This window comes from Trichomonas vaginalis, chromosome II, assembly GCF_026262505.1.
Source record: "Trichomonas vaginalis G3 chromosome II, whole genome shotgun sequence".
Classification (NCBI taxonomy): Eukaryota; Parabasalia; order Trichomonadida; family Trichomonadidae; genus Trichomonas; species Trichomonas vaginalis.
Window position 1 is genome coordinate 1786736 of NC_067204.1, and position 19180 is coordinate 1805915.

Here is a 19180-nt window from a genome sequence, read left to right on the forward strand (position 1 = left end):
GAATTTCTACATAAAAAGAAACATTTCTCATAAGAAATGTCGCGGCAATAGAAACTTAAGGAATTGAAAAAGAAAAATACTAAATGTTTGAAATCATTCAAAAAAGAGCGATAACTTGACTCGAACCAGCGACCTTAAGGTTATGAGCCTTACGAATTAAACCAACTATTCCACATCACTTCTTCGATTCATGGAATTATTTAACTATTTAATTATTTTCTAGTTTACATTCTAACTTTTATTTTCAATCCTTATTTTGAAAAAAATAAAAATTTACCACTAAAATGACTGAAAATCCTGATCCTGCCTTGCAAATAATCACGGAACTTAACAAAAATCATTTTCAGAATGCAATACATCTCCTTGATCAACTCTCCGATTCTCAATTCCATCAAATTCAAACAAATATTTATTCCATTATCACAAATAATTACCTGAGCGATTACTCCTCCCAACTGAATAACATACACAGATTTATTGCTTTATATACTATTAAAGGCGCTAATTTCCTTCAACAATTATCAGAAACTTATATTATTCAAAAGAATACGAAAATTGGCCTGCTATTATTTATTTTCTCACTTCAGAAGACATTCTATGGCCTAACTTTTGAAAAACCAATTCCTTTCGAAAATCAATCTTTAGTCAAATTTCTTTCTAGTCTAAAAAGAGCTGAATTTCCCATATTCACTTATACATTTGCTCAACTCAATCTCAATTGGAATGATTTGATAGAGAAAAACGCTTGTTATGTGTTGGAAAATGGAACTAATGAACTTATCAAGCCAAATGAATACGAAGCACTTAAAAATTTTGCAATGTCTATTCTAGATATCGCTAAATCTATTGATAAATCAGAGAATTTTTCATTTTCAAAAGTTATCACCGAGTTCAATGAAAAACTAGCAAAATTACAAGCATCTATCAGTAGTGCATTAGATGCATTTAATAAATTTAAGCAAACAAAGATTTGTTACGAACAATATCGAATTTTATATAATTCTCTTTGCGAATCACTTGAATCTGAAATATTACCAACTATCATTAAAGAAATAGAAACAAATCCACAAGCAGATTGTCAAAATCTAATGAATAATATCAAAAAAGATTTGGAAACACCAGATAAGCTAAATATTTACCAGATACTTATAGCTTGTCAAATATACAAGATATTGGACTCTTTTAAACCAGATTTGAACAAGGTTTTAGAAAAATTAAGAAAAATTAAGAATTTTATTGAGAAAGTTAATGTCAGAAATGAGATTTCTCTCTATCCAAGCTATGTGATCAAGCACAATGAGTCGAATTCTTCTTATATTTCTATATTTTCTGATATGTTCAACAAAAACTTCCAAATCTTCAAACACAGATACTTGGGATCACTTTTAGAGCATGCAATTAAATCTGAGATGTCTGCTGATGAATTAAATGAAGCCTTTGACTCATATGAAAATTTCGAACAAAATTTAGTTCAAATTGTTCAGAGCCAAGAGATTTTCGGCAGAATTAATCTGTCTAGAGATGATTTTATCCATAAAAGTCTTGATTCTTGGAAATTCCAGTCAGAATTCTTGAATAAACTGGATTTCCACCAAATAAGATCAATCATTCTCTCAAGAATTGATGAAATTGATGGTTGTGAGATAGAAAAATGTTCGATTTGCAATATTCACAATTTCAAAGTTGTTTGTAGTAAATGTGGGACACATGTATGCGAAAAGTGTCTCGAATCAAACCATAATCAATGTCCTTTGTGTTCTAGTAATTTGTAAAACATAAAATTAATTAATTTTTAAATATTTTATTGTTCAGATGCTTTCATCAACAGTTTTTATATCAGCCCTTTTTTATGATACCCTTAAATCTGGTATTCATTCTTAAAATAAAAAATTATTATTCTTGTTGTCGTAAATGTAGATTATCATATGGTGCGTTTATTATCAAATGCACTAATGGACTAGTTGCAAATACTCTGAGATATCGAGAAGTTGAGTAGACTCTCAAAATTGAAACACATGTAAAAACTGACATAATAAAACTAAAGTGAATGTTTTATAAGAACTGAACATTTATAATAGTAATGGCGTTGATATCAAATTCAAAACATATAATACTATCTTCGTACAGATAGGAGATGGTGTTAGCTCTGCAATTTCAACTACATTTGCAGATGAATTAACTGTTCCTCGAGAAATTGATGGCAAACTTGTTATTAAACTTAGTAGCTATTGCTTCTGTAACTGCACATTCATTAGGATTAATCTTCCAGATTCGATTGAAGAAATTGGACAAGCTTGTTTTTCAAATTCTTCAGTTGAAACAATCCAATTCCCTTCTTCTCTTCGAAGTTTTGGAGCCAGTGTATTTTTAAATTCAAAAGTAAAATTTGCAAACTTTTCTGCGTGCACGCAACTAAAGAACATGGGTACGACAAGTTTTGCAAGTTCTCTTATTGAAAACGTTATTTTGCCTCCTAATTTGGTTGAAATATCTGGTTGGTCATTTACAATTTGTACTAATCTTTGTAATATCACAATTCCTAAATTCGTTTCTAAAATATCTGAAGCTGCATTCGTTGATTGTCTGAAGTTGTCTCTTTTCATAAGTGAAAGTCCAAATTTCGTTGTTTTCAATGGAGTTTTGTATGATCAATACTTCACGACATTGTATGGTGCTCCATGTAATTATAACTTCACAGACCTTGTTCCTACCGTTAAATATATTAGTGATGCTCGTGGTTTCAGCAGTTGTAGTTTCGAAGAATTTATCCTGAAAAACAAGATTGAAAAAGCTGGAAGTTTTTTGTTCCGAAGTTGTTATAATCTTAAAAGAGTTGATTTGAGCTGTGGAATATTTAAAAGAATAGAGTATACAGCATTTTCATGGTGTTATAATCTTGTTGAATTGAAACTTCCAAATACTGTCGAAACCTTTAGTTATGTCTTGTTCTCAGGTACAAGGAAATTGACATCTCTCACATTGCCCACTAATTTGAAAACAATTCATGCGAGAGCATTCGAAAATTCATTTATCACAGATATCAAATATTGTGGATTTTATGATGTTCCTTATGTTCTCCCAGCAGGAATGAATGTTCATGTTACACATTTATATTCAGGTGGTCAAACATTTGCAGGAATCTCTATTTCAGACAACAACTTTATTTGTGAAAATGATTTCTGTCCAAACTCATTTCTATTGTTACCTATCATCAAAACTAATCAATGCAATTATCAATTTTATACATTTCCATTTTCACTTTATTTCATATCCCTGATTCAAATTACTATTACCTAATAAGAAAATATATTTTCTTTCTCTTTTAGTGAATTAGGCATAGCATTAACAGAAATTTTGTGAGTGAACCATAACAATGTTTGCAGCTTGAAGCTGTTAATAAAGGTTAAATATGCACATACACCCACTTGGCATTCTCTCAATTTTTTGACATTTTATTACTTGTGAGACCATTTTTTCAGAGTAAAGAAAATCATTTTTGGGATATTATATATATTTATGGTATGCTAAAGCTGAAAGTTATAATAGATCCCCAAATAGTTCAAAATTAATGTATTTGGTGTCAAAAAATTGAGAGTATTCAAGTTACAAAATTGTTTTCAGTTTTATCAAGCTTTCAAAATATATTCACAGGATTAGGATCCTAATGAGTTCCAGCTCTCATCTTTTTGTTGAAAGTCAATTTATCGATTTTATAAGTTTCTTTTAAAATGTTTATAATATAATAAAGACAGCAATAGTTAGAAAATCAACATTAAATTTGTATTTGCAAAATAAAGATGGAAATGATGGAATCATAATCCAAAGATTCACATTATATACATTGTAACTTTTATCACCAATTCGTGGTCCAGGATATCTTGGTTGACGAGTATAATCCCATGCTCCTATGGAAAAATACCAGTTATTAGCAGTGAATCCTGGTGTTCCATCAAGAAATGAATGATCATAATAGTTAGAACGAGCTAATCCATGAAAATCATTCCAATCATCACCTTTAATTTGTTTATATCCAACATCTGTGACATTAGATGTAATATATTCTTTTTGGGAAAAGATTTGATATGTAGGAACTTCTGGATATTCTAATAAAAAAGTAAAATGTCCAAATTTTTTATACATTTCTCGATAAAGATTTTCATCATCGATAAGACTATATAATTGTGGATCAATATTGTATTTACAATTATCTCGTGAAAAGTATTTAGAGTCAAAAGAGTCGTGGTGAAAAATCAAAAGCCATGACGAACCACTAAACTCTTTCACATTTCTTCTAATTAGATCGAATGTACTAACAAAACTTTCATTATTATGTTCAAGATTAGAATCAGTCAGAGTTAATTAAATTTCAAAAAGTGACAATTAATCTTTATTGATTTATCCTCTCTTTGATTTCCGTTGACATTATTTAGAAAGAGATTTCAAATTGGCAATAGAGAGTATAGTATATTTGATAACAATGTCTTCTTAAAAGTCTTTGAACACAAAAACTTACCAAGTGTTTATTTCAACGACAGTTCAGAAGTCTTACATTCTGATATTTCAGATAAATATTCTATTCTTTCCGAACTTTCTGATTCGGAACGAGATTCGGATTTTAAGTTCACGTTTGTTCTTTATTATCCCGAGTTATTAACTTATAACTATTGGCAACAATCCAATAATCCAATCAATGAAACAGACAAAGTCACCAGTGGAAATTCCCTATATAATGTCACTGGATATCGACCAATTAGACTTCTAGCTAATAGACAATATTATTCTTGTACTTTTGGCGGTTTGTTGTTATCGTCTCGACAAGCATATACATATTTAGATGGATGTCCTGGAGGCAATAATTGGTTCTTCTCAATTGGAAGATATCATTCGATTGATAGTGGATGGCCACATTATTACTTAATGCCATCAAATGATTTAGCGGTTTCTGAAGTTAGTTTATGGGTCAAAGTCTCAAAAAATAAATTTGAATTATTTGACTCATGTAATATGAACAGATGTAAATTTTCAATAAGTTATTCATATTTTTTAGTTTTTGTTTTGTTTTGATCATAAAAATATATTCCAAATTTCTATTAATTAATTAAATCATATACATTATAGATGGGAACGTCAGATAGGTCTGAAATTATGCTTTCTTATACCGTTCTCTCAGACGCTTCCATTAAAATCCGACGATAGCAAACTGAATAGACCCGAAGAATATGAAAAGTAGTTTATCAGAATTTAATATTATATAACAAATCAAACAAAAGTGACGACTTTATTTCTGTTATTTAATATCACTGTCAATACAAAACTTTTATACACTTAAAAAGTCATAAGCATTAATTATTGTTTTATTTAGTTAATTATTCCATTCTCATTAGATGACGTTATTTAGAAAAATTATGGAAATATGCAAATAAAATATTAAAATCCGTTCATCAAATTCATTTATCACTGATATCTAATATGATCTATTATTTAATTGTTATAACTTAATATGAAAGTTTGATACAAATTACGAAGTTCAAAATATAAATAGAAATTTTGAGCTGACTGTTTAAAGCATTTTGGCTCATAATCAAACATAATTTTGATTTGTTTGATTTTTATGTCATATGTATTTATATCTTTCTGAATAAATCCGTATTGATTTACATTATCATCTATAAAAATGTTTTCGTAGACACAGTAGTGTTGAGAATTTATCAAACTTGGATATATATTATTCTTTATAATAAAATTGGAAATGATATGATTGTTTGCATAAAAATAAAGTAAATATTGGGTGCAAGTATTATTTACAATATTCAGAAAATTATTTCTTCCGGACTCTGTATCTGATTCGTCATAATTAAAGCCGCATTTACAATTCATAATGTTAATATAAGAGAAATCATACTGGATTGGATATTGACCAGCATGAATGCCAGATCCAATCAAGTCAGAATAATTCAAAAAATTTGACAAAATATTTCCAAAATAAAAAATAGTAGAATCGACAATAGAAATGGAGCTTATTACAGAAGTTTCGTTGAACTCTGATTTATGATTAATTGTATTTGGCATTGTGGTAATGATTTGGCCTCCTTTCGCTGATACACAATCTGACACATAAATCATATTTAATGAAACAAAATTTCCATTGTAATAAATATTGCTTGGCGTTAAATTTAATGAATTGTTAATTTCATAATCGGAATAACAGTTTTTGAATATAAGATTTGAGGAAGTTAAATTTATATTTTCAATGAAAAGTGGAGTGTAAGTGAAGTTTAAGTACTTAGCAAAAGAGAGTTCAATAGCTCCATATGTAGTTCTGACAGAAAATGCTTTATAGCTTGGAAGCGGCCACATAAAATTATTAAAATTGCTCTTTACTATAAATCTTTATTCAAACCTTCTTTATGGGGATATCTTTCAAATTCCGAGGCATTCCATTCATTGCTAAGTTATCGCCTTATTAGTTGTTTTTGTTATGAAATCGATGATAAATTATTTTAATTACAATAAAAGTGACAATTAATCACAATTTATCGTTCGTTCAGTCAATTTCATAAAATACGATTATTTTAATGAATAATTTAAGATTTTTTACATATAAAAATTGAGAAATTACATAAGCATATTTATTCATATGGATTTTCAAATTTCGCTTTCAGATCGTACTTCTCCTGATTATATTCTTGTGGATTAGTCTCAGCTGAGTAAGGATTAATGTGAGTTTCTTTTAATTGAATTGGGTTCTCTGAATTATCAATCAAACTTTGATTCATTGTTTGATTTCTGTCCTTTCTTCTGCGAAGATAGAATAAAACAAAAGTAATCAATGTAATGCATACAACAAGAACTCCAACTGCAGCTCCAATACCAATTAATGCACTTCCATTACTACCATTTTCATCTTCATTTTTAGCTTTATCCTTATCTTTATCTTTGTCGTCTGGATCAACAGGAATAGGCTTAGAAGGCTCATATGAATTTAGTTCAGCATATGAGTTTTCACCGATGAGATAAGCCTTATGATCTGATTGACTTCCATTTATAATATATGAATTGGAATAATTATCTTTTGAATAATATATGAATGAATAGTTGTCATTTTTGTTTAAACGTGCCAAATAAGGTCTAAAATTCGGATCAGCACGTTTTCCTTCTGGTAAATATGTAGTCATGGAATCGGTAGGGTATGAAAAAGCGTATCCTTTAGTGAATGCAACAGCAACGTAAATATCTTTCTCACCATAACTGGATATGCTGTAATTGTTTCTTACAACAGTTATCATTTTATTAAAAGATAATCCATTCATACGATAAACAACAAAATTGCAAGGAATTGAATCATTTTCATATGTGTATAATGATATAGTTCCAGATACACTAAAATATACAGCAGAAATCGAAGTATTTCCAAGAATTATTAATTTCGAATTTGAAGTTTCTGCAAAACCATAGATTTGGTCATAATCTGTAAATACTACATATGAATTTGCAAAAATTTCCATTTTTGTTTGAGTTTTATTAATAATTAAATTTTGATTTCCGTAATTTCTGTATTTTGAAATAAGAGGAATAGAAATTGATTCATCAGCAAAGTATTTAAGCTTACCTTGCTCATAAAATGAGCGTGTGATTGAAGAATAGGAAGAGATATTAATATTTGCAACAACATTTTGAGATTTGCTTCTAAAAGAAAAGAATGATACGAAATATTTAGTATCATAAGAAAGATTGTCAGTGATGAGTTCGAAATCGTGAAAAGATTCATCAAAATATCTAAATTCGCTTTCTTCTGAGAAATAGTTTTGTGAAACCTTAATGTTCATTGCATCAAGAATTGTCACGCAATAGTTTTTGTTGAGTTCATATTTTCTTTTAGAATAATCAAATGAAAACAATTGAATTGGTGATTTAAAAATAAATTCTACTGAGTCGCAGTAATTTGGAAGACAGCCTTCTCTAATGCATTAACTGGATCTTTCTTCAAAAGATTTGGTCTTAATCCGTCGAAATTTTGTTTAATTTTTGTAAACATCCATTCAAAGCACTTCGGAGCATTATTAATGTAAGAAAATTCGAAGAATTTATCGACGTTTGGTGGAAGGTAAGCTGATCTAATCTTAATAATTACATCTAGATTATCTGCCAAAATAATTGACTTTAGAACTTTTTCTTCTGGTATAGATCTTTTGATTAGGATTTGGGCGTAATCATTAATTAAATCTAACTTATTTGGTAAATATTTGGCCATTGCATAAGTAGGAAGTTGTGCAGCTGATAAATCTTTAGGAAAATCAGAGAGATATCTAGGAAAGCTTAGGAATATTCGAAGATAACGCTCTATTCTATCTTTATTTGGTCCGAAAAGGAGCCAAAAGCTGATAAATGTAAGTCCGAACTTATCGACGTGATCTGTTGGAGCACTGTTAAAATCCTTTAAAAATTTCTCGACTGCTTGTTCATTTGGATTGAAAATTAAATAAAACACCCAGGTACGACCGAATTCATCTACCGTATGTTCTTGATTTTTACAAGCGTCTTTTAGTACTGCAATGTCGCCATTTTGTGAAGCAGCATAGTGACATAATGAAAAATTATGAACTCCACCAGAGGTTGGATAGTTTCTTAAAACGCCTAGGATATAAAACGAATGTTCTAGGCCTAATGCAGCGTAGTGTTGAGGTAATAGATTATGTTCATCGGCAATATGTTTAACTTTATTTTTTCAGACTGCAGGCCGAATAGTCGTAGGGATTTCAACGTTTCCTAAGTCAATTTTAAATAGTTTGTGAGTAGAAGTTGTGTTTGTTTCTACGCCATATGGAATAATTGGCGTCGTCATTTCTTTTAATTTAAAAATTTGTCACAACGGCAAATTTTATCACAAATTCTTTTGTAAATTTGAATAACATATATCTTGGAATAATGAAGATTAGAACATTATATGACTACTTCTGCGGTAACAAACGGTATGATACAGAAATGAATCACTCTGTATGTCTTTTAAGGGTGCATTTACTACTTTCTGACATTCTCTCAATTTTTTTGACATACAAGCTTTCTATCCTAATATTCTAAGGTCAAAAGTTAATATTTTTGGTCAGGAGAAAGTAAATAAAAATCACTATATATCACCTAATATGGCTGCTATTAAAATAGAGATATACTGATTTTTTTCATAGCATCCCAGAAAGTGGTAAATAACTTTTTCTGGTAATTGAATCTTTATAATCATAAAATAATGGAAGGTAATGTCAACCCAGATGATCATCCATTATAATCTTGATTATATAGTTGGATTTCTTTGATGATGTCTGTCATTGATTTGTTGTCAATGGATGAAAAGGTAATGATAATCTTATAATTTTCTCCCATGATATTAGTTGAAAGATAATTCCTTATAATAATGATTGATAGTAAATTAATTTGAATTCTATGAGAAAATGATTAATATAGGGTGTCCAAAGGTGTGTTTAGCACAAACCTGAATACTGCGAATAGAAATAAACAAGTTACATATATATAAAGTTTATTTAAATATAATCACCATTGGATTCAATCACGCGTTCGCAGCGATCGATCCAGGCTTGAAAGACACGCTTTAAATCATCATGAGAAAATTGCTCAAATTGCTCTCTTACAAAATTTTCAAGATCATCTGGACTCGCGAATTCGCGTCCTTCAGCTCTCTTTTTTAGCGTGCCGAATAAATAAAAGTCAGAGGGTGCAATATCAGGTGAATAAATTGGGTTTGGAACAACTTTGACATTGTTTTCCAACAAGTAATTCATTACCTTATGACTTTTGTGAACTCTTGAATTATCAAAATGAATTGCAAACTTTTGTTTTTGTTGTTTGGATTTCTCAAACTCATCAGAATTGATAATTTGAGTAAGAACATTGTCAATTAGATACTGAGCATTCATCGTATTAGGTTTTTGAAGAATATCAATTGCGATGATGCTATTCACGCCCCAAAAAACCGACAACATAATCATTGGTGTGTCAATTTTTTTCTTCGGGAATGTTTGCGGATTTTCATCCTTCGGGATCCACATGATTTTGGCTTCTGTTGCATATTGAAACCAAGACTCGTCCCCTGTTACTAAAAAGCGAAACTTCTTGGATTGATACGCACCCAATATAGAGAGGAGCTCTTTCGAAGATTGGACTCTAGATTTTTTTTGAACTGAATTAAGGTTGTGCGGAACCCAACGTGTATACGCTAGTTTGTAGTTCAAATAATTGTGCAGATAATAACTGACTGTTGTACGTGGTATCTTTGTCATCTCCTCTATCCTTCTGAGTGATGCTCTTGGGTCTTCATCTAGCACTTGAAGAATTGCTTTGATTTTTCTTTGATCCGGCGATTTTTTGTCAATTTTTATGATGGGCGCCTTTTTGTTCATGAAGTGATACATCCTAACATGATACGTTACAGTGGAATAGCTAGGAGCATCCATACCGAAGCATTTTACCAATGTCTCGTAGATTTTTTTACAGTCTTTGCATTTTTTTGCAAGAGCGAGGATGTTTTCTTTATGATTCATTAAAAAAATGAAAAAAATCCCGCCAAAATTTCCCGCGAAACCGCCTCTTGTCTCAAAATTCATTTTATATCCCGGCATGGCGCCAAAATACAACATACTCATCATATACATATATTCATATTTTTTATTATATATTTATAATCAGCATATATCTCCTTTAATAGTCTCATATAGAGCGCTGTGCTAAACGCACCTTTGGACACCCTATATATTATAAAATTTGATTCAATACTACTAAATCCTCTATGTTTCTTAATAATTGAGATGCCTAAAATGTTGATAATGTTGTTATAAACTTATTTTCACACGCTTAATCTTATGAGAGTAATATTATGGAAACTAAATATAAGAATTGTTATAAAAAAAACATTATAAATTTTTTAAAGATTCTTTCATAAACAGAATATATATATAAAATATTTATTCATAAGGATTCTCGAAATAAGTATTTGATTGTTCTTGCTTTGGATTATATGCTGGTGCTTTATATTCATTAGGATATGGATTGCTGTTCGTTTCTTCTAAAGGTAAATCTCCTTTTTCAGTTTTATCAACAAGGCTTTGATTAATTGGATTTTCAGCTCTGAATTTTCTGTGTCTATAACATAAGTAAGCAGCGACAGCAATGAGACCTGCTACAAATACTGTTGCAAGAATGATTCCCAAAACAGCGCCATCACTTAGACTTTCACCACTATTACCACCAGAATAATTATGATCATCATCATCAGATTTTTGTTCAACTGGTTCTGATAAATCTATTTCATGATACGAATTATCAAAAATGATAAGAGATCTATGAGTTGAATTCTTTCCTTTGATTAAATATGATGTACGGTATTTGTCACCAGCATGATAAACAAATATGTTATCTCTTTTAGAACTAAATATCGTTACAAAAGGTTCTTTAATATGTTTAAAATATGCTTTATTGTTTCCATAGACATCATAAATATAAATTCCATCGTAATCAACTGTTCCATTTGTGAAAGCAGTAACAACACATGTATGAGCTGTGTCCTGAGAAGTGAATTTGTAATTAGACCTTACATTTGTGATAATCGAAGTGCAATCATAATAATTCAAATTAAAAACAACAAAATTACATGGAATAGGTTCGTCACTGGAGGATTCTAATGTAATTGTACCTGTGTGAGCGAAATAAATTGCTGAATATTGTGTATTTCCAAGAATTTCTAAAGATACTTCTGAAGTTCTTGCTTCTCCGGAAATATTGCGATAATCAGTAAATACTACATATTGTCCCTTATAAAAGTCAAGCTTTGTTTGATTTCAATTAATATACATATCAAGTGTACTGTGGCACTGCGCGCCTCCTTACACTTGATATGTGAATTTGACACTTTACGAAACCATTAACGTATATTTTACAACACCAACGACAACACCAACTTAACCTTAAATATTTATAAAACCGCCAACCACTTCACCTCACTAACGTTTTCACAAACGACTTCACTACTGTAAAAAATAAACGTTCTCACTTACAAAAGTATTGCAACTCTTCCCATTGCTGTGCTTCACACAATAGTTCATATTCTTCAGTATCGCTGCTGTCACTCCAATCGTCAGAGTCAAAATCACTGTCAAAAATAAATGTTAGTAAGTTTTGACAAAGCTAATGAAACACGTTTACCGTTTGTATCGTATGCTTGTATAAACTTTCCATTCTTCATTCCTTCATAAACGCTCAAACTAACTTTACCCTTTCTCCCTCGTATCTGATAGAATGTATTTTCACGAGGAACGAAGAACAAATTCTTGAACTCATGACCGTTGTAGTTTGTTATCTCAATAGTTTTCGTCATTTATATAAAAATAAAATAAAAAATAAACTTAAAAATTAATGATATCACCACCCTCACACGTATGAAAAACATAGCACAAAAATAAATTTAGGGTAGATGGTTAGATCTAACCCGATTTCTAACCTCTTTTCTACCCTGTTGAATTCATTGCTTTATAACTCTCTTCCTTTCTCCAACTCTTCTAACTTCTTCTTAAGTTCAGCAATGTTGTCCTCATGAAGTTTAATCTTCCTTAATATACCTTCTCTATCTAATGGTTGCTTTATCTTTCTAAACTGAACTCTACCATCCTTCATAGTATGAACGTAAAAACCTTCTGGAATAGTTCCTGATTTAATGTATTCTACCAAAAACTTTTTTTCATTGCTTCAGTGACTTTATTTGTCATTTCAATCAAATAAAAATTTTAATATTAAATAAAAAAACGTTATTTTTTCAGTAAGGAAACGCAGGAGTTTTACGATTTATTTTGAGGAGTAGGTAGGTTCTGGTTTAAATGTTGGAGTCGGTTTAGGAGTTGACTTTTGAACAGGAGTTTGTACTTCCATAGGTTCAGGAGTCATTGAAGGTTTTGCTTGTGAAGGCGTTGGTTTTGGCGAAGGTGTTGGAGTTTGTTTAACTTCAGCTACTTCAGTATTATTTACAACATTTGCTTTATTTCTTTTCAACATCATAACTGCTCCTGCTGTAGCTAGCAAACCTAGTGGGAGACCATATCTTATATAAGGACTTGACCAAATGCTATTTTTGACAGGAGCTGGTGGAACACCTAACCTTGGTGAGACTGCTCTTTGCCATTGTGCAGCTCGTAAGAAATATTCAATAGGTGCTCCATAATCGTTTGGTAAAGTTTGTTTCATAGATGGTGAAGGTTCACGAGAGCTTGATGAAGAACTCATTTATAAGCTTTAAAATAAACGTTCATCCTTTATTCCTCACTGTCGTCCGTAGCTAAGTTATAGTCATCTAATCTTATTATTGGGATTCCATTAGCACGCACCTGAATGGCAAAGCAACAATCCCTCATAAATCCAATAAGTGGCTTTGGTACATTTTCAGTTGCTAGTTCAATAGGTCCTTTAACAGACAATTTGTATGTTATTGGAGCAGTAGATGTTTGACCCTGCTGGAAGCAAAAGTCCACTTCTGTTGGAAAACCACATAAGAAATGTGTGTTGTCATAGCTATCCCATTTATGTTCCACACTACCATCATCCACCAATGACCTCATAACATCTTCATTAAATCCTATCATATCATTGTTTGTATTGCAAGCGTTCGCAACCATTTCATAAAATACAGGTCCATATGACTTTTCAGGTTCTGCAGGCATATTTCCATAAGCTCCCATGGAAAGCTGAAGATATTTAAACTTAGGGTTCTCAAAATTAACATAATAGTTGTCTTTCTTTCTAAATAGTGCCCAAATACTTTTAACATTAATAGGCGTATAAGCTGCTGTAAATGTTGCACTTGAACTATCTGTATTCTTTGAGAATGAACCGTCCATAGGAATCCAATCCATAACTTTAACAGGAAAACATAAAGCCTCGTTTGTATAATGTTCTACAAGTTCTGTATAAATGTTAGGGTCTAAAGAGAATGACTTTGGATGAATGAAACATTCATTAAAATCCATCTTTGTTCGAAATAGTTGCTGGGTTACAGTTGTAATAGTAACTGTTCCACTAGCTTCTACTGCCTTCGTTATCATAGTGAATGGTTCATTCCATGGAACAAATTTATTTGTCGGTGGATTTGAATCTGAAGCAAATGCAACTTTAAGAGTTGGATTGAAAGCAATGATATCATTTACAGATATAGATGTGCATTGTAAGGCGTCGCTACTGAACTTTACTTTAAGCTGAATGTTTCCTGCAAAAGCTGGAATAAATCGAATAGCTTCTAATGGAAGGAATCTTCTAACAGGAATTCTTAAACGAAGCTTAAAATCAAATGATTTTCCTGCTGTAATTGGACCACTAACAATTTGTCCTGTTCTGCATGTTCCCGAATGACTCCATACATCTTCATGTCGAGTCTTTGAGAAAACATCTACTTTCTTTATTTGTTCGGTAGTTTGTGAGTTTGAAGTTATATATGCTTCTTCTCTTGCGTTGTCTTGAGAATATACGATACGACCATTTGCAAGGATTTGATATCCAGCAACTGCATAGAAAGCGTCATCGAAACCAATCCAAAATCCTAGTGGGTTTGTTTTATTGGAACCTGAACCAATTTCTTTATCTACAATAAATTGACCTTCCATTTTATACGTAATGAATGTATTGTAAAGGTCCAACATATTTTCACCAGGAGGTGAGAGATTGAATGTTACCCATGTGTTATCTTTAGCAGTTCCAGGTTGTGATGGAATCTTTGCGTCAGAATATTTTCTATTAGTGTCACCAATTTGAACTGCATTGTCTATGATATCGAAATATGAGCGAATCTGATGAATATGCTCTGCTGGAGTAAATTCGTTTAGCTGTTCGTTCTGCATGTATTTACTTCAGATAAAAATATCTATTTACTTCATTATTCTCACTCTTCTTCTTGGCATTCGTGGTGGAAGTTGTTTCTTGACATTTTCAATGAACTGTACATTCTCTTTTGTCTCAACTTCTTTCACTGGCGGGTCAGGATTCTTTGACTCGGTTTGTTTTTCAATGAAATTCACGAACTTTGCAATAAGCTCTTGGTTCGTTATTGAAAGTACATCTGGCTTCTTTTCTTCTTGTTCTATTGACTTTTCAGTTTGAATAGAAGGTTTTATATGGGCTTCGTGGACTTCACCCTTGCCATGCACCTTAATGTTGTCGCTTTCTGCATTCGCTAATGGAACCTTTCTTTTTCTTACGTATATTTTACCATCTTTACTCTGACTTACGTAATAGAAAGGATGTTGTATTCCTCTTGCGTCATTTAATATAATAGACTCTCGCTCTGATTTTGACAAGCTCATTTTACATCGGTTAAAGTTTTAATTTTGTTTTTTATCTGCAGTCAAATGACTCAGACAATCCCTACGGACAAGACCCAAGGGGTTATAGATGTTGAAGCATTGAAGAAAGAAATTCGTGAGCAAATTTTATCCGAACTGAAGGAACAAAAACAAGAACAAAAGCCAGAGAGACCAAAGAGAAAACTTAGTGAAAAACAACTTGCTGCATTAGCTGCTGGAAGACAAAAGAACCCACGTTTGCTGGCGAAGAAAGCTAGAGAAGAAGCTGAAGCAAAAGCTATAGAAGAAGCAAAAGCAAAGAAAGAGTAAATGGTTTATTTTTATCCAAATTAAATGTATAGACAAATACCTTTATCTGTTGCGTTCAGTAGTGAAAACCCTGACGTCAAAATAAAGGGGAACAGAGTAACGTTTAAGTTTCCAACAGACTGGATTGTGAACATAAATGAAGAGAAGTACATTGGCATAACAAATATGTATATAACACATGCTTTCAGAAAGGTTGACTTTATACTTCAAGTCGAGATAGAAAATGACGAACAGTCTTTAAGCGCCCAAAACATTCACATATACAAATACTTTAAAGACGATACAACATTGTTGCAATGTATGATTTCATTTAATGAGATATTCGAGAAAAAGTTCAACATTGAAGTACAAACTTTACAGCCTTTACGTGAGTTTCTTGCACAACTGAAAGAAGAAGGTAGTCGGCCACAACTTATAGACTTTCATTATGAATTTAATGAAAATGAAGATGGAACTCATGACTGTCAGTTTGTTATATATTCACCATTCAATGAAGTAGCTAAAAAGAAAGAAAATCCATTACGTATAAGATTTCAAATCTCTGAACCAAGTGATGATTTCAAGAATGTTTTCAATTATGATGCAATGCTTCCGAGGAAAAATGAATTTTCAAAGATTGTAACACCCGGCATTTGGGATAGAAAGCAAGCTATATTATATTCAAACTTAAGTAAGGGAGTTGAAAATGAGTTCATTGGTCATACAAGAACTTCACCACTTCCTAACCCTAAATACTATAAATTAACTGGCTTCAATCGTGAGTTTTGGATAGACATGTTCTCCACTCATGACCATAACTGCCCAGTGTTCTTACCTCCAGACCATAAGGACTGTCTCTACATTGAAGCACAACTCTTAAACTCTACCATCGCAGTATTGTAAAATCTACGCTAGCTTTATTTTTATCATTCATGACCTCATTCATGACCTCATTGCTGACAAAAATAAATGACCTCATTCATGACCTCATTCATGACCTCATTGCTGACAAAAATAAATGACCTCATTCATGACCTCATTCATGACCTCATTGCTGACAAAAATAAATGACCTCAGAACTTCAACTTACAAATAAAGCTTGTTTTAGTCGTTATTGAGAAGTTAAACTTTTCAGCAAAGCAAGGACTAGAAGACTTACATAAGTCAAATCCAATCTCTTGACCATCATGAAGTGCTTTGTAAAGTTTCATTAAACTGAACTCAGAGTCTTTGTCATATGTTCCAACAGGTATGTGAATGTTCTTATCTTCATTGTAATAGCATTGTATAGCTTCAGGAAACATTTCATTTGCTGTTAAAGCAAGGACGTCTTGTTTGACACCTTTGCAACGTGCATGGAATGCAACTTCATTTAAATCGTTAGTGAGTAAGTCTATGTAGGTCTTCTTTCCACAAAATATTGACTTGTAAGCTAAACTTTGTTTTCCAGGTGTTATTTCTGCGAAGTCAGAATGAAATTGACCAAGGTTCTTTCCTATAAGTTCTCTACCGTATCTCTTCTTAAACTCTGCTGCAAGCTTTGGTATGTCTTCATTGAAAATATGCATGCTATCACAGTCCTGGTAAAATATTTGAAGTCCCATATCTTCAGCAGTACAGAATACTTCACACATTATTCTCTTCGACATAGACAGAATGTTAACACCAAGTGGACAGAAGTTAAAGTGTCTGCAAATGCTTTTCGTTAGCTTGAAAATAGTTTTATCTGAACCATCCAAACCTTCGAACTTCACTATATGGTTGTAGTTTCTGATGGCATATCTTATAGCATCTTTGTCATTTACTATGGTTATTTTTGACTCAATAGGAGATAGAATAGTTTTGCCATAAATACTGTTCAGAATGAGCTTTATATTTTCTTGCAAAGGATTTCCTTCTTTCTTATACTTTAACCTTAACTCAAACAACTTCTTTACTTCATCTCTTATTCTAATATCTCTGTTTCCATCGTAATAGTATCCTTGCAACACTTCACATTTGTCACCTTGATATTTTATGAGGTCTTGTAATGTTATATGGTCAACATACATTAAACAGCAAGTGTTTGAACTTCTGGGAACGTTAAGTTCTGGATTTAGTTCAGGGTCACAAACTATTAAAGGAAAGTGTCTATGTATTCCAATCTCTGTTATCTTAATGAGAACAAAGAAGCCAGACATAAACTTTTCACCAATGGGTTCCTTTTGGTCGTCATCGAATAAATGTCTCATGAGATACTCTGTGCTTAACATCTCATCCTTCAATACTTTTGGAATTCCTTCTAAAGTATAAAGTCTTGCTATAGCTGATGGATATAATGAAACAGCGTCGAAATCAGCAATGAGTTTCTTTTCGCTCTTTTGTTTCATGTTATCTGACAGCATACATCTTCCACCTTGAATGCATCTCGAAATAAATTCTCTTGGTTTATTTGAGAGGTCATAAAGATTTCCATTCGGGAAGTACACTCTGTTCTCAAACAATTTGTTAGCAATAGAACAAATACTAACGTAGTCATAAACGTTTAAATCAAATTCTTTTAATATATCATTGCGGAACTTAACAAAACCTTCTCTTAAAATTCTTACATCTTGTTTGCAATAAAATGTGCTATATTTTTCTAAATCGAAATGGTTTTCATCTATTCTGCAACCTTTGATGGAATCTATGTTTTTCATGAACGTATCCACATCCTGGATAAACTTACACGCTTCAGAAATGACACCAGTTCTGTTGTCATTTGCTAATAAAGAGCTTGAATAATATTGATACGGAAATACTTCCTTTTCACCACACTGCAAATGAAACATTTCAGGAAATAGTTTAAGCTTCTTATTTATAACACTGTAAGAGTCTTTTATAATAATGGCCCTTCCTTTATATAAGCCAGTTATTTGCATTGTTCGTGAACCTTTAATGATGGGAGTTCCTTTCACTTCTGTCATGTGTCTTAAGATGAAGTTTATATCATAACTGAGGTTATGGAAATATATTAAACTCTTGTCAGGAAGTCGTTCCAAAAATTCTGTTGCACAGTTCTGACCCCAAATGCTTTCACTCACTGAACTATCTTCACTGTCATAACATATGTTAAAAGCTTTATGAAAGCCATCAGTGCTACACTCAAAGTCAGCAAAGAAAACGTGCTCAGGAATGAACTTACATTTAGCTTTATTTACTTCTTTTGACTCGGCTTTCTTCTTCAGTTGTACACAATACTTTGGAGCATATGTCAAATCTTTAAATGGTGCAAGGTTCTGTTTATATAAGTCAGTCGTATATGTGAAAAGTTCTCCAATAAGAATATAGGTTCGAAATATTTGCACTCCCACAATGTTTTCATAACATCCCATAGACGGTGTTGTTCTATCATAACGAACTACATATTTGTTCTCTCTCTTTGTATAAATCTTCATCTGTTTCTCAATGTTCATTCCACCACAAGCTTTGAGAATTTCTTTATAATTTATGATAAAATATGTTGTCATTGGTAATCTTTCATTTAGCATGTAGTGGTCTTCAACAAGAAGTAAGTCAATAGTTCTAAC

At 31.7% G+C, this 19180-nt stretch overlaps 11 protein-coding genes and 1 non-coding gene across 12 annotated transcripts, besides 3 other annotated features; 4 read left to right on the plus strand and 8 right to left on the minus strand.

The window, feature by feature from the left end:
- Nucleotides 1–105: 105 nt before the first annotated feature.
- On the minus strand, nt 106–180 carry TVAGG3_0468170. The gene has a single exon. It is a non-coding gene; the product is annotated as a tRNA-Met (tRNA).
- Nucleotides 181–282: 102 nt separating this feature from the next.
- TVAGG3_0468180 (uncharacterized protein) lies at nt 283–1889 on the plus strand (the record flags this gene model as incomplete). The annotated part of the gene is made up of 1 exon (XM_001316347.1): nt 285–1772. One exon carries the CDS (start codon nt 285–287, stop codon nt 1770–1772), a length of 1488 nt encoding a protein of 495 aa, XP_001316382.1.
- Nucleotides 1890–2049: 160 nt separating this feature from the next.
- On the plus strand, nt 2050–3494 carry TVAGG3_0468190 (ribonuclease inhibitor domain-containing protein; the record flags this gene model as incomplete). The annotated part of the gene is made up of 1 exon (XM_001316346.1): nt 2422–3297. The coding sequence occupies one exon, from the start codon at nt 2422–2424 to the stop codon at nt 3295–3297; it is 876 nt and encodes a 291-aa protein (XP_001316381.1).
- A 3135-nt stretch (nt 3495–6629) lies between these two features.
- Nucleotides 6630–7826, minus strand: TVAGG3_0468200 (uncharacterized protein; the record flags this gene model as incomplete). Its single annotated transcript, XM_001316345.1, has 1 exon — nt 6630–7826. The coding sequence occupies one exon, from the start codon at nt 7824–7826 to the stop codon at nt 6630–6632; it is 1197 nt and encodes a 398-aa protein (XP_001316380.1).
- A 98-nt stretch (nt 7827–7924) lies between these two features.
- TVAGG3_0468210 (uncharacterized protein) lies at nt 7925–8251 on the minus strand (the record flags this gene model as incomplete). Its single annotated transcript, XM_001316344.1, has 1 exon — nt 7925–8251. One exon carries the CDS (start codon nt 8249–8251, stop codon nt 7925–7927), a length of 327 nt encoding a protein of 108 aa, XP_001316379.1.
- Nucleotides 8252–9003: 752 nt separating this feature from the next.
- Nucleotides 9004–9036: a mobile genetic element.
- Nucleotides 9037–9453: 417 nt separating this feature from the next.
- Nucleotides 9454–10757: a mobile genetic element.
- Nucleotides 9534–10661, minus strand: TVAGG3_0468240 (Mariner transposase; the record flags this gene model as incomplete). Its single annotated transcript, XM_051235375.1, has 1 exon — nt 9534–10661. The coding sequence occupies one exon, from the start codon at nt 10659–10661 to the stop codon at nt 9534–9536; it is 1128 nt and encodes a 375-aa protein (XP_051093199.1).
- Nucleotides 10758–11863: 1106 nt separating the features above from the next.
- Nucleotides 11864–19180: part of a mobile genetic element that runs on past the window's edge.
- Nucleotides 12942–13278, minus strand: TVAGG3_0468260 (uncharacterized protein; the record flags this gene model as incomplete). The annotated part of the gene is made up of 1 exon (XM_001316342.2): nt 12942–13278. A coding segment is annotated over one exon (337 nt), but the record flags the coding sequence as incomplete, so codon positions are not given.
- TVAGG3_0468270 (uncharacterized protein) lies at nt 13308–14882 on the minus strand (the record flags this gene model as incomplete). The annotated part of the gene is made up of 1 exon (XM_051235376.1): nt 13308–14882. One exon carries the CDS (start codon nt 14880–14882, stop codon nt 13308–13310), a length of 1575 nt encoding a protein of 524 aa, XP_051093200.1.
- TVAGG3_0468280 (uncharacterized protein) lies at nt 14910–15344 on the minus strand (the record flags this gene model as incomplete). The annotated part of the gene is made up of 1 exon (XM_001316341.1): nt 14910–15344. One exon carries the CDS (start codon nt 15342–15344, stop codon nt 14910–14912), a length of 435 nt encoding a protein of 144 aa, XP_001316376.1.
- Nucleotides 15390–15653, plus strand: TVAGG3_0468290 (uncharacterized protein; the record flags this gene model as incomplete). The annotated part of the gene is made up of 1 exon (XM_001316340.1): nt 15390–15653. One exon carries the CDS (start codon nt 15390–15392, stop codon nt 15651–15653), a length of 264 nt encoding a protein of 87 aa, XP_001316375.1.
- TVAGG3_0468300 (uncharacterized protein) lies at nt 15678–16535 on the plus strand (the record flags this gene model as incomplete). Its single annotated transcript, XM_001316339.1, has 1 exon — nt 15678–16535. One exon carries the CDS (start codon nt 15678–15680, stop codon nt 16533–16535), a length of 858 nt encoding a protein of 285 aa, XP_001316374.1.
- Nucleotides 16706–19120, minus strand: TVAGG3_0468310 (organellar and viral DNA polymerase type B; the record flags this gene model as incomplete). The annotated part of the gene is made up of 1 exon (XM_001287750.2): nt 16706–19120. The coding sequence occupies one exon, from the start codon at nt 19118–19120 to the stop codon at nt 16706–16708; it is 2415 nt and encodes an 804-aa protein (XP_001287751.2).